Here is a 13867-nt window from a genome sequence, read left to right as displayed (position 1 = left end):
GAATTAGTTAATATAAGAGGTAGGAACTATTGTTTATCACACAGTTGGGGTAGTCGAGTAGAATTCACAGTAGGACCTAAACAGTGACAGATGGCGTGCTAGCAACGTACGTTAAAATGAGACAGGTTTAATGTTTTTCCCCGCATTGAAATTTCTCCAGACAACATCGACACAACATCTCACATTAAAAACAAGACAAGGTAAGGCTGGCTGACACTTTCAAGAGATTGTTCTGTACTAGCTTGGTAGCTTGCTAGCTATTAGCTGTTAACTAGCCTTTAATGAATGCTAATACTTCACTCACTTTCTAGTTGAATGTAAAGACAGTTTGTGAGAAGCTGCTACGATGGACGCCCTGCAGAGGAGAATGATTCAGGAAGACATGGTTCAGTACAAGCTTTTCTCGATCCAGCCAGACGGTTCAGCTTCACAGCAGACTGAGGAGCATCTCACACATCTAGTGGAGGAGATTTTGGCAAAGGTTGCCCCACTCCTTATACAATACATCTGGCAGCATCAGGCATTCAACCTCAAGTATCATCCTGAGAAAGGTATAGTGTTGTCAACACCTCAGAGATGAGCTGATTTGAATATTGGTCCCCACATTGAAGACTGACACATGTTGCTCTTGTTGACAGGTGGTGTCCCTGCTCACATTGGAGGGAGCACTCAGTTTGGGGACAATGTGGAGGACGAGTGGTTTATTGTTTACCTCCTTCAGCAGATCACACAGGCTTTCCCAGAGCTCGCAGCCAGGTGAGACAAAAGTTTTAAGATAAATATAAAAAATCATTTGATTGCCACACTACAGTTCTTAACATGGATCCAATTCACTCGTTGCTATGTGCTTCTCTGCCTCTAACGTTCATTTCTTTTTTGTGAGTGCAGAGTTGAGGACAATGATGGGGAGTTTCTTCTGATTGAAGCAGCAGATTACCTTCCCAAGTGGCTGAATCCGGACACCAGCGAAAACAGGGTAACTTGACTATATGAGATGCCAGATACAATGTTTTCTTTTATAGTTTATAGCTTTTGTTGTCTTCAGTTTTCATTTATACCATGGATCATATCAGTGGGTTTGTATGTGTTAATCCTTAATATAAATCACGTATATGTCCCGTTACTGCCAACCAAATCTTCTTCATGCCATTGTTTGTCTTTACTCTAAGTGTAAGTCTTTATCCACTCCTTCTCTCTGCAGGTCTTCCTCTACAGGGGAGAGTTTCATATTCTTCCCCGTCCCTCCAAATCCAGTCCAGTGGGAGTCTCAAAAGATGTGGTACCAACTGTGCCACAAGCTCTAGCACTGCTCTCCACCCACCCAGAGGCCTGTCAGGCGAGCCCTAAGATTTGTTCAGCCCTGAGGAAGCGATTAGAGGGGTGAGAGGATGCGTGCTTTACACTAGGGGTGCTCTGACTCTGAACTATTTTTACACTATGTCAGAATTCACAGTTTCAAGATGCAGAATCATTGTTGGATACTTCGTCATCACAAACTTGAGAAAACACTTGCTGAAGCATAAGAATAGCTTGTTAACAGCCTTTCAAATGTTACATGTAAGTGAATATCCAGTAGGTATCAACAGGTACTGTAAATGTATTGACACTGAAACAGCATTTCAATCTCCTCTTTCCACTCAGGTACCCAGAGAAGATTAAAACCGGCCTCCATCATGCCCACTGCTTCATACCTGCAGGTATTGCCATGGTGTTAGCACAACGACCAGACCTGGTCGCTCCTGCAGTGTCAGCGTTTTACCTCCGGGACCCAATAGATCTGCAGGCGTGTCGAAGCTTCAAGACCTTCCCTCCTGACACAAGAGTCCTCACCTCGGTAAACACATATAAAGATTCATGATTGTAGCCACCTGGGCATAGAAAAGCAATTATTATAATGTCTTTTTATGCAAAATACTGTAATCACTGTTTTTGTTTTCGATTAGTGTGTTTCAGCTTTTGTTAAATGTCTTCAAAACCTTTTATGCAAAACACTGTAACTTTGTACTTCTGTACTGTTTATATTTGCAGGTGACATTCACCCGTTGCCTGTACGCCCAGCTGCAGCAGCAACAGTTCACCCCTGACCGGAGGAGCGGCTTCACCCTGCCTCCTACCTCTCATCCTCAGTACAAAGCCCATGAGCTTGGCATGAAACTGGTGAGCTATCACCATGTTCCCTCTTTATTCTAATCTGTCTTTTCAATAAATACATTCATGCATTTGGTAGGATGCACGGTGGCCTTTAATTGTTTTATTTCGTTACGTGTCTGCCTCTGTTTCTCCTAGGCCCATGGCTTTGAGATCCTGTGCTCTAAGTGCAGGCTGCCATCATCAGAGCCTGATGCCCCCATCAGTTGTAACCCTCAATGGAAGGGCTTCATGGACAGTCTGAAAAGGAACGACTACTTCAGGGTTAGTCACTCTTTTTGAAAGTTTAGGTCAAGAGTAGAAGTAGCACCTGGAATATTAGGTTAGACTTAAAATCACACATTATTAAATATGCACTATACACAGCATTTCCCTACTGTGGAAGGTTCATTATATTGTCAAATGCAGGGAGAACTGGAAGGTTCGGCTCATTACAGAGAACTGACAAGATCTGCGGAAAACTTCTTCAAGCTGTCTGTCGCTTCAAAATCGAGGTCAGTGGTGTGTATGTGACTAACACTGTGTGAATATGCCTGTGACATCAGAGTGCATCTGTCTGAATGTATCTACTGTGTACATTGTCCCAGTGCTTTGTCCCCGGGTGAGGAGGTTCTCCAGCTGCTGCACAGCTGCAGTCCTTTCAATTTGGAGGATCTGAAGAAACAAGAGTCACAGCTCCCCCAAGAGGACAGTGAGTGTTGATCTAGCTTTTGAATATGAAATACTTATGAAAGGCATTTTTAAAAGTTTGTAGATTCATCCGTTAGGAGCATATTAAATTGAATTTGTCTCAGTTGTATTTGGGTAGCGGCGTAATTTATGATTATATTAGCATTATTATATTAGCATATCCTATTCAAAAGCTATGTTTAATATTTCAAAATGGCAGCCTGTATACTGTCTGGACTTTACTTATTTACTGTTTTACTTACTTCCTATAATGTAAGCCTTATATGACATTGTTAGAAAGTAGATAATGTCTGCGTCTCTGCCACCTGGGATTTTCTGCTTCCTGCCAGATCCTTTCAGTTTCTGTCCGTTTGGTGTGCATCCTCCATTCTCTACCCATTCTCCCTTTCAACCATTTCCCATAATCAGTTTTTCTTTGTGTCTATCTCCAGGTGACAGCTGGCTGGATATCACAACTCAGGATTTGGAGCGTATGTTGCAGGAGAGGAGCGGGGGGAGAGCTGATGTTGGCAGCCAAAACTCCAGTTCCACCAAACAGACACAACATGGTGGAGGTGCAGGGGAGAGGAAAAAGGAGATGCAGGACAACAAGGAGGAAGAGGAGGCCGGTTACAGCCTGGTGGCAGTTAGTCAGGGGATGAAGAGCTTCCTCAACGCCATGTCGTCGCATGAGGGTGCTGAACTGCCCTGGTGAGACAGGGCCAAGATATAACTTGTGATTTTTAATGTGCAGGTGGATGTGACACATGCATTATTTTCATGGTCTGTCTGTGCTGAAGATGCTAGTGCATTCACATTCTAACCTGTCTAGCTAATGTATTACGATGTGCATTATTCCGCTAATAGTCTTGTAGTTCAGGTTTTACATTGTTTTTCTTTGTATTCCAGGAGCAGTTCAACTCAGCCTTTCAGTTTTGAGCCTGATGCCATGGCCAGCGCACTGGACAGACTACTAGGTACTGTATGTAGAAGACAGGAAAGATGTGGAAGTAAAAATATCAAACAGAAACTTGTCACATCTTCCTCTGAAATTGTCTGTGTTTTAATGTTATAGGAGGGAAAGAAGAAGAGCTAGATTCAGATGATCTAGATGATGATGATGATGATGATGATGATGAAGGTGATGATGAAAAAGAAGAGGAGGAGGAAGAGAAAGAAGAGGGGTCCTCTGGTCACTCAGAGATGAATGGGACGGAAGCTTTGGAGGGTCTCAGGAGATACATGGATGAAATGGATGAGGAGCTGATGAGCACTAATATAGGACAAAGCTTCAATGTGACGGTAAATTACATGACTCCATATCCCCGTATATTCAGCCTCAACTTTAAGATGTCATTAGTTTTAAAAACATAGCTGAAATAATGGATTACCCTAAATCTAAATATGGAACCATTTGGTCTTTCTGCAGAACAAGGCAGGCTTGGACAATGGTTCCCCTCGTCCCTCTGCCACAGACGGTGTCCCGCGACATGGAGAGGTGGAAGAGACAGAAGAGGAGATCCAGCCTCTGGACGTCGACCTCAATCTGGTCGCAAACCTGCTGGAGTCCCTCAGCTGCCAGGCCGGGCTGGCCGGACCGGCTTCAAACCTGCTGCAGAGTCTGGGTATTCACCTCCCGCCCAACTCTGACCCCTCATAAAGGACAGAGAGTACTCGGATACTGAACGAGGCACCTCATCGCAACCAAATTTTCTAGGAGTTAAAAACACGTCAGGCGCTTTTCTGAAAATCTTTTGGAATGAGTTTAAACCTACATTGTTTGTGCAGGAGTACTAAAAAAGGAAACAAAGCTCATACTGTGAACAAGATGCAGTTCAGATAACATTCATTAAAAATACACACAACATACTGAATTTGCATAGTTTTGTACAGCAGTTAACGATATGTTTTTCCAGTGGATAGTTTTCTGTTTGGTCCATACTAGTGAAAACATAGTCCTATAAATATAAAAAGTTTCATTTTCTGATGTCCCCATTAATTATTTAGGATCAGGGCATGTTCACTGCAGTGAAGAAATGCATTTATCTTCAGTTTTGGTTGCAGTGTAAATACAGATATTTTTAAGTCTGTGTTGCCATGAATCTTTATGTCAAGTTTTTATTCATGTTCCTTCATCGACAAGTTTAGTCTCTGACAGTTTTGATCTAGTATGTAGTTAAAAATAATTTGTAGAAAGCACATTTGAGATTTATACCCAAGGGCAGGATGAAGCAGGACTCTGCTGCAGGATGCATGACAGGAAAAAGTGGTGTAAGGAAGTCATGGCGTGCCATTTTGATGAGGATTTTTAACACATGATGCTTTGTGTAATATGTACTGTTTGTGTTGTGAAACAGAATAAATATTTTTGGAAATAAAGTCTTATTTCAGTGTAATTTCAGTTTATTAACAGTGAGTAGATTCTCTTTGATGCAGGTAGTTCAACTTTATTATCACATTATTTGTTTAAGCATGTAAAATATGTTTTAAATATGATACACATACAATGACAAAGCATTTTCTTAAATTAAGACATAATTCTAGCTTCCCATGACTCACAGAAATTGACGTCAGCACCACTTAACTCTCTTTCATCGCAATCCCTTCTCATCTGATTTACCTCAGCAGTCAGATTCATTCAAGGGCACCTGCTACAAAACTCTGGTTAAAAATTCATTTGGGAATCTGAGTTTAAATATTTCTAACACTGGTAACGTAAAAAAGTGTGTTCAACAGTCTGTGTCCAGAGTACAAATAACCCACTCCTTGATTAGTCCCTTTTCATCTGAGAAAGCTCTCAGAATCATTCAAGGACAAACATGGGAGTTTAAATCTGTTCATCTTAAATACAGTTTAATAAATGATGACATATTTACAGGAGGGTCCAAAAGTCTGCTTACACTATTAATAACTCTTTAATTGTTTATCAGGTTTATCCTCAAATGTCCTCAGTTTTTAATGAATGATTTGCTATTTGCTTCAACACTAAAATAATAATGTTGTTGTTTGACTCATGCTGCTGTTCTGTCATTGTCACTGGTTTTAAATCTGCTGCTCTCACACTCCGGCCCTGGTTTGTCATTGTTTTTAATAAAGAGTACCCAACGTTCTTCACCTAACTGGAACAGGCAGTGTTTGTTTAGGTGGTTTGGTGATCTGTTTATTCTGCATCCTGTCCTGTACAGGTGCCCAACCGCTTAAGCTCTCTGACATTATCTCATCCCCTGCAAACATTTTGCAACATTAGTCCTCAAAGTTCTCACACAGTGTAAGCAACGGCATAAGCAGAAGTGACAATGTTAGAGAAAGAGATGCATTAAGGTGTGGAGGATTTAGGGGAATGTACTGGCAGAAAAAAATAAATATAATAAATATGTTTACATTGGTTTATAATCACCCGAAAATAAGAACTGTTGTGTTCTCATTACCATAGAATGAGCTGTTTGTATCTACATAGGGAGCAGGTCCTCATCTACGGAGATCGACATGTTGCACTGCCGTGTTTCTACAGTAGCCCAGAATGGACAAACCAAACACTGGTTCTAGACAAGGCCATTCGTGTTTTTACATTTTTTCGTTAGCAGCCCCTCTATGATGAGGACATTGGAAAAAACACTGATTTTTTTTTTAACATGAAACTGCTTTGATCAGTGTTTTCTGAGGCTTTTCTAGGCTTTAGTCTCCTGGTTAAAACCTCCAGAACAATGGACACTGAAGGAAATCTAACCAGGAGAAGTTTCAGCTGTTTGTAATCTGCAATCCTCACCACTAGAGGCCACTTAATCCCTCCTAAATCTTACACACTGTTCCTTTAAGGGCATTTACATTTAGTATTTGAAATAAATATATAATGCAGCTAAAATAAGAACAATCTAAAAGTCTTCATTTATGTATTTGCTAAATGATGTGTCAACTGAGTCATGGTTAATTACAGAAGAGATAAAGATAAACACTGGTCTTCGTTTATTCTTTTGGACCCACTGTAAATCAAAAGCTTGTCAATTGGTTTCATGATACTGTCATGGTAACGGTGTAATGCCTGTAGCTTCGGTGCTGATGTTCTGTATTTTATCTCATGTTTAATGGAAGAAAGAAGGCGATGTAACTTGTGTTTCTTCACATAAAATGACACTGATGTGGATTAAATTGCAATCTGTGTGTGTTGCATTGATACAGTACAAAACAGTCAATCATTTGTCTCAGTCCTGTCAAGTGAAACTACAAAAGCTGGAGGAACGGCTGCATCATCTGCCTTGCCGAGTGCAGCAGTGCAGCAGCAAGCGGCGAGACACACAGAGCCGACATACTGACCAGGAAGTTGAGCACCATCCCCAGCAGGAGAATAGCCAGCAGGTACCCATGGAAGAGCAGGGTTTGCCAGCTGCCGTGACTCAACACCTGCCAGGGACTGTCCGGGTGCAGCAGCCACAGGAGGCCCAGCACCCAGCTCTGGTTGACCAGCTGGGTGTAGTAGATGTCAAAAACAGAGGCCTGGGCATCAGGGGAGTGGCGACGCTCGGCCTCGGACACTTTAGCCAGCCAAGTCAGAGAGAGACTGTGAAGGATTAAAGCCAGAGGTGCGTACATGTACTCCAGAGGCTCAACACCTGACAGACCCTGGGAGGCTGCAGAGAGAGAAAGAGGGGGTCAGTTAGAGGTCAGTTCCTTCAGAGGCGAAGACAATAACATCTCACTTTTTTTTTTTTTTTTTTTTTTACCTGTGATGACAAAAGACGTCCCACCCAGGATGGAAATCAGGATGCAGATGTGGATAGATGGAAGAGACACCAGCTTCTGAGAGAAACTGAAGCCCACAGTTACGATGGGCAGCAGAGGCAGCATGAGGGGAAAGAGCCCGGCGTACGAGCTGCTAGCCTTGGCCCACATGGCCAGCACAGCATGGACGCTGTTACAGATAGAAGGCACCAGCACTCTCTCACCCAGGGACCTGGAGTAGTGCTTCAGAGGCACCAGATCCAGGACATGGAGGAGGTTTAGGACTAAGAGAGAGACCAGAACCTGGAAAAGATAACATCAATATAAAAAGTCTTAAAAGTGTACCACAAAGCACTTAAGATAAAAGCTGAAAGCAGAATTATTTTAAAGATGCTGATATGAGGCCTCTGAGTAGATGCTTAATGAGAGTTTGACAAACACACGACACCAGATTCATGTGGGTAATTGACATTCGGGGCAGATTACAGAGAGTGTTAAGCACAGTGGTGTAGTGGAGGGTATATAGAGGCATATGGGGTCTACCCACGTTCTTTTCTGGCCCTTTATACCCACCTATCAGCCAAAAAGATACTGGAACATGTAGGAGAGTACACCCACTTCCTCTTTGGTAACCCACCCATCTACCTAGTCTCACAAAGGTCTAACCTCTCACACGACGGTCTAACACCAGCCCACTTTCTGTTCCTAAAAAACCTGTGGCTGATGCTGACAGTGTGTAAACTGGAACCCCAGTTCTCTCTCTTTTTTTTAAAAGATTATTATTTTGGGTCTTTTTGCCTTTAATGGATAGGGTAGCTAAGCATGAAGGGGGGAGAGAGACAGAGAGGGAACAACATGCAGCGAAGGGCCACAAGCTTGAGTTGAATCTGGGCTGCTGTGACAAGGACAAAGCCTCTGTACATAGGACGCCTCCTCTAACCACTAAGCCACCAACGCCCCAATTCCAGTTCTCTCTTTGAAAGAAGTACTGGAATCCCAGAGTAGGAATTATGTCTGTGGACGTGACAGAAATGTCCTCAAAACATTAAGTGATAGCCCACAAGGGTCCACGCCCACTCTTACTTTCTTTGTCAGCAAAAAGGTTGTTGTGAGTGACGTTGTAGTTTCAAAGGCAGATGATGCAACGGAAAAAGTCTAAAAGGACTCTTTTTCCTCTGCTACAGTGACCAAGTGTAAACCACCAGCAGAGGCAAATCTTTCCAGTGGCAGGAAATTAAAGAGTCAAGACGAAGGCTCTTAGAGAAAAGACTTTTTGTACACCCACCTCATCTACTACTTTTTAATGAAACTGAGATTTCTCCAAAGTCCCCAAAACTGTGACAACTACACTGCAAATGCTGCAAACCTATAACGTTCCATGACATCTAATTTGCTGAGATGATTAGTGAGTTTAATTGATCGATCAAATGATAGAAAATTAATAAGTGACCATTTTTAAAATATTAACTCAATCATTTATATAATTTTTGTATGCAGGCAATGTGACATCTGCACTATTACCTTATATTTTATAGACAAAAATAATATGTATTATTAATTATAGTAATTAATTGATAATGCCTATAATTGTTGGTTGTAGCCCTAATTTATGCTATTGTACTCAATTTTTGCAAGTTTATTGTATATGAGTATATTCTTTTCTGAGAAAACTGCTTGCAAAAGCTGTTTTATCAAATTTAAAATCCCCTGCCACATACCTACTTATATATGTCCTATAGTTTTGAAGCATCATTTAAACTTCAGAAATGTTTTTAAGATTATTTAAGTAACTTTTGAAGCTCAGCAGGGTTTGGCCCCAGTTATATAGCTGAGCTACCAATGCTCCAAGTCGAGACCTTAGATCCTAAAGCCTACCCTCACAAGTCGTCCTTAGATCTAGGCCGGTAACTCAAGGTGACTGCACTTTGGCCATCAACGCTGCAAGGCTCTGGAATTCTGTGCTTGTGGGGATTAGGTTGGCCAGCACATCACCCATTTTTAAATCATTGCTTAAAGCATAGTTTTATAGGAAAGCTTTCCCTTTAAATGCCTGATTTGTACTTTTGTGATGTGTAACTTTTGTGTTTTATTTCCTTTTGCTCTGTTTTTGCCTCTGTACAAACTGTTTTTCTTAGCTCTTAACATTTTTTTCATGCACTTTGTGAGAAATATTAGTATTATTATGTTTTATGACCCAAAATAAACACATAAATGGAGGACAAAGATCCGAGATGGGTGGATATGCCCATCCAGCTCCTCCATTACACATATGTTATGCCACGTGGCTAAATATAACTTCAACCTATGGACTTAAAGCAGTTTTAACCTATGGACTGATGTCCTTCAGTCTTCACAGCCCCTCCCAGTGTCTTAGTAAATCGCAGGTGTGCGAGGCTTTTTTTGTGGTGAAACCACTTGATGTTTTGTTTAAAACTACGTCAGAAATCCGACACTTTCAAAGCATTTACATTATACCCACAGTCAACGTGTGTCAAACACAGGTCAGTCTGTACACTCACATGACTCATTCACTAAGTCATTAGCCAGTTTCCAGTCCTTTCAGTCCTCTGCTCACCCATTTGGTTAAACATCTATCATGCACAAGCGTTAATCAACACTGAACCCCTTCTGTCACTCCCCACCACTAACATGCCGTGTCCTTCAAACTAGCACACACAGACGGCAAATACTGACGGAGTTACAATAGCCAGCAGCCAACACTTCATGGGACAGGTATGAGGTCAACTGCCATGATTAGCAACTCAATAAAAGAACTCTTATTTTCTGAAGAATTATCAATGAATGACACATTTTTTATTTTTAGTAGAAGTAGTAGTAGTGCTTTTTTAAATGACATTTTGTACGTAAATATACAAACAGCATGTGTGAGTCTTGGTGTTTCAGTATTAACATACTAGTATGACTGTTAGCAGAGATAATGTGAAGGCCCCTGCTATTCTCCAGCGTCAGATAGCTTATCAGGGTGTCCCCTTTCACATGTCTATATTATGTCTTAATTGCACTTGTGATTTAGCTGCTCTCTGAAGTAACTAAAACCCATGTAATTACAGTTTAAGCAAATACGGTGCTGTCAGGACACACAGGACTCTGTGTAAATAAAACAGCAGGTGAGCCACAGAGGGCAGTGTCTTTTTATATTAATAATTACTGTGCATGTGCTGGTGGCAAACAAAGGATGCTTTCATATTTGATTGATTATTTCAGATGACCGTGTGAGTCATCCTTAGAAAGGAGCCAGACAGATGGCAGGATGCAGGCACCAACCTGGGCAAAGCAGAGAGCTACCGCATAGGGGTAGTGGTACTGAGGGATGAAGATGCCGGCCACAAAGTTGCGGAGTTTGTCCGCCAGGCCGTATATCACCACCACCACGAGGCAGAGGGTGGGAACCAGGGGCTTCAGTGCATGATTAGACGACAGGGTCTTCATCGCTGTGGCACACCATCCTCTCCTCCACCTTCCTAAACTGCACACAGAGAACTTATTGCATGAATCATACATTTTACATTAATCTCAAATAACTAAGCTGTGAATGTAGTTTGATGTGAGATTATAGAAAACGAGCTTGTCCTTTAACTCATGTTTGACCCATTTTTGTTGAGCTTAATGTGTCCAACTGGAGAAGGCTGCTTTGTTTGACAGATAACCTCTTTAAAAAAAGCACCCAGAAGTGACAGGTTTACATAGCCTATCCCCTGCAATAAAACACCAACATACTGTCTCCTATATGTAGGCAAATAAAGTTTGGCTATATAAACGCGGTTGGCTTTTCATTTGCCTGGTTCCCAGGATGACAAAAAATAACATATTCATATATAAAAGCAAAATGGATTACCTTTTACCTAAGAGACATGCTGTCATTCTGCGCAGAGGTTGCTGTTGGGATCTGTTGTTTGGAGTCAGTGTGGAGAAAAGAGAAATTCACATGACTGCAACATCACAGAGCATTGAGGCGATCAATATGCTCTCCACAGAACAACAGAGAGGAATATCTGGTTTAACCATTAGCTCTCATATCATAACATCCTCACATGGTCGTAGAGACTGGCAGACACAGGCAGACCTGCTGCCAGGAGGAGACAGGCTGTGTCAGCTCTGTCCTCAGAGACAAGTGGAGACAGAGCAACATTTCCAAGAACTTCAAGATTTTGATTCGCTCTCTGACCAGACTAAAATGCAACAGCTGCTTGGAGAAAACAGTCTCAGCGCCATAGATGCAGCAAGATATGTCAGTGCATATGTCACAGCCTGAGAGACAACCAACACAACAACATATAGTTCATCTAATCAGATCACACTCCTCACTTAATGTTTTTTTTCTCTTTTAAAATGTATGTCTATGCATTTGTAATAATACATCGTTGATTGTTTTTGAATTTCCACTGTCTTAGATTGTAACACACATAAAAATGCCATGCCAGTAAAGCTTATTGAATTGAACTGAACTGAATTATTATGGCTCTGCTACATGCTGTTTACAGGTGATCTACTAACTATTTTATTATAATATCCAGGACATACTTTGCATCATTCCTTCCAGCAAAACAGCTCCTGTATTTATCGTTTCTTGTTCCTATTTGGTTGTACATGTTTTAACTGTTTTTACTAAATGCCACTCTCATCATTTTTACTGCTAGTGTGTTTTTCTATTTAACAATTCTTTTTTTAAATTCTGTTATATAAATGTCTGATTTTGCCAAGCTGAACTAAACCTAGTTACCTGGTTATCAGACAGGAAATTAAATTTATGAAATTAAAACAAAACAAAAAAATCACTATTTATACAAAAACATACAATACAAATAATTGTATGTAAATAAAAACTATTGGAGATATGTGTCCAAATTTACACAATTAAAATGGTGTTGGCGTGTTGTACATAAAACATCAACTTATTTTTATTAAAATTAAGGTGGAGACACTTTTAAAAAAGACACAAAAATCACAAGCAAAGGGAGAAAAAGTTATGTTAAATGGGCTATAGACCCAATTATTATTAAATTATACATTCTCGTAATAATAATATCGTAAAAGTCACATTAGATATATATCAGCTCAATTACTGCTTTATAAAAGGAACAGCTATTCGCGGAAAATCCCAGACTTTTAAACACTGCGTAAATTACGCACCTTTTTCGGACATAAGCACGGAAACGTGACAAAAAAACGCGAGAGAAACATGAACTTTACTCACCATGTGAAACTCCTCACAAAGCCGTATTTCATCTTCAAACTCCAGACATCCCCTCTGAGTGTCAAACACTGCTACCTATAATAAACCGGTCACAGTAACCTAAGTAATTCACCGTTGTCTCAACAGTCGTGTGTGTCTCACCATTGTGCTGAGTGCGCCTGTCTGCTCTCCTCCTGCTCTCTGCTGCTGCTGCGGGCATTCACCTCATTTGTTTTCCCACTGTGTCCAGATGGACTTTGTTCCTGCTCTGTTTATCTTCCCATAATTGAAGAAGCAATCTTGGGTGGACAATTATTAAAAGTCTGTTTCTCCCGAGAAACACAGGAAGAGCAGCACCTGTGGAGTCCATCGGGATGTGTGTTTGCGGACACATTTCATTACACATAATGTGTGATAGTGATTGATATCAGCCACATGGGAGGAATTTGACTGATGCTTTTAACGTTATACTTTTAACACTATACTTTCTGATGATGAGAGAGTAAACCCCAGGCTGTTTCTTTCCCAGCTTTGACACCTGTTTGTGACATTCCTGACATGTTTGCCCCCCAGCTCTATGTCCCCATGGCATCATTGAGAGCAAGAGCCACATGGCTGCATGAATGAGGGGCTGCTTAAGCAAACATGAGGCTGAGAGGGTGTGCACTCTGGAGCAGCATGGGCCCCTGATTGATCCAGAATACTATAGCAACAAGCCTGTGAGATGCAGAGCACTTTCTGTTAGCTCTGGGAGTCATTAAAGGCTGGAAAAGCATGAAAAAGACACCAACAATGAAGTGGAAGATGTTAACTAATCATGGTTACATATGCCATGTAAGCACGCTGACATATGTATGATGTATGGGAACATATGTATACATACTGTGCATACAATAGACTGTATAGTGTGTACACTGATATATGTGCACAGGTGTAGATTTTGGAGGAGTGTAGCGGTGGGGAGTGCAGAGGAGAAGTCCCTCTCAATATTTAGAACATGTGCATTTGTAATACATGTGCAGAAAAGGCACAAATTAGTGCATGAAACTTCACTGGAATGCAGATTTGATGCTCAAAATATTCTGTCGGAGCACGCCCAAACCCCCAGTGTTGAAACAAAACTCACGCCCTTGCATATGT

The 13867-nt window shown here is 41.2% G+C and overlaps 2 protein-coding genes and 1 long non-coding RNA gene across 5 annotated transcripts; 2 read left to right on the top strand and 1 right to left on the bottom strand.

The window, feature by feature from the left end:
• The first annotated feature begins 50 nt into the window (after positions 1-50).
• ecd (ecdysoneless homolog (Drosophila)) lies at positions 51-5475 on the top strand. The gene is made up of 14 exons (XM_050070783.1): positions 51-200; positions 312-551; positions 639-756; positions 889-976; positions 1202-1380; positions 1642-1834; positions 2029-2157; positions 2287-2412; positions 2557-2642; positions 2736-2839; positions 3270-3528; positions 3727-3794; positions 3893-4119; positions 4247-5475. The coding sequence occupies exons 2-14, from the start codon at positions 347-349 to the stop codon at positions 4475-4477; spliced, it is 2013 nt and encodes a 670-aa protein (XP_049926740.1). The 5' UTR covers positions 51-200; positions 312-346; the 3' UTR covers positions 4478-5475.
• Positions 5476-5678: 203 nt separating this feature from the next.
• si:ch211-248a14.8 (uncharacterized) lies at positions 5679-12950 on the bottom strand. 3 transcript variants are annotated; one of them, XM_050070785.1, is made up of 5 exons: positions 12749-12950; positions 11397-11440; positions 10819-11020; positions 7536-7836; positions 5679-7442 (listed from the first exon to the last, which is right to left on the bottom strand). In XM_050070785.1, the coding sequence occupies exons 1-5, from the start codon at positions 12749-12751 to the stop codon at positions 7036-7038; spliced, it is 957 nt and encodes a 318-aa protein (XP_049926742.1). In that variant the 5' UTR covers positions 12752-12950; the 3' UTR covers positions 5679-7035. The 3 variants fall into 3 exon arrangements, with proteins under 3 accessions (XP_049926742.1, XP_049926743.1, XP_049926741.1); XM_050070786.1 differs by having other exon boundaries at positions 11390-11440; positions 12749-12949; XM_050070784.1 differs by having other exon boundaries at positions 11390-11456; positions 12751-12949.
• LOC126406491 (uncharacterized) lies at positions 7878-10891 on the top strand. The gene is made up of 3 exons (XR_007571700.1): positions 7878-10266; positions 10605-10661; positions 10759-10891. It is a non-coding gene; the product is annotated as an uncharacterized LOC126406491 (long non-coding RNA).
• Positions 12951-13867: the final 917 nt, after the last annotated feature.

This window comes from Epinephelus moara, chromosome 19, assembly GCF_006386435.1.
Source record: "Epinephelus moara isolate mb chromosome 19, YSFRI_EMoa_1.0, whole genome shotgun sequence".
NCBI classification, from domain to species: domain Eukaryota; kingdom Metazoa; phylum Chordata; class Actinopteri; order Perciformes; family Serranidae; genus Epinephelus; species Epinephelus moara.
Note: the sequence above shows the minus strand (reverse complement) of the source record. Positions and strands in the feature narration are given on the sequence as shown.

Coding starts and splice junctions, on each gene's coding strand:
- ecd (XM_050070783.1), top strand. CDS start 347: ATGGACGCCCTGCAGAGGAGAATGATTCAGGAAGACATGGTTCAGTAC. Junction 2,158..2,286: donor ATGAGCTTGGCATGAAACTG/GTGAGCTATCAC, acceptor TGTTTCTCCTAG/GCCCATGGCTTTGAGATCCT. Junction 2,413..2,556: donor AAAGGAACGACTACTTCAGG/GTTAGTCACTCT, acceptor TGTCAAATGCAG/GGAGAACTGGAAGGTTCGGC.
- si:ch211-248a14.8 (XM_050070784.1), bottom strand. Junction 11,021..11,389: donor GCATGTCTCTTAGGTAAAAG/GTAATCCATTTT, acceptor CTCTGTGTGCAG/TTTAGGAAGGTGGAGGAGAG. Junction 7,443..7,535: donor GACGTCTTTTGTCATCACAG/GTAAAAAAAAAA, acceptor CTCTCTCTGCAG/CCTCCCAGGGTCTGTCAGGT.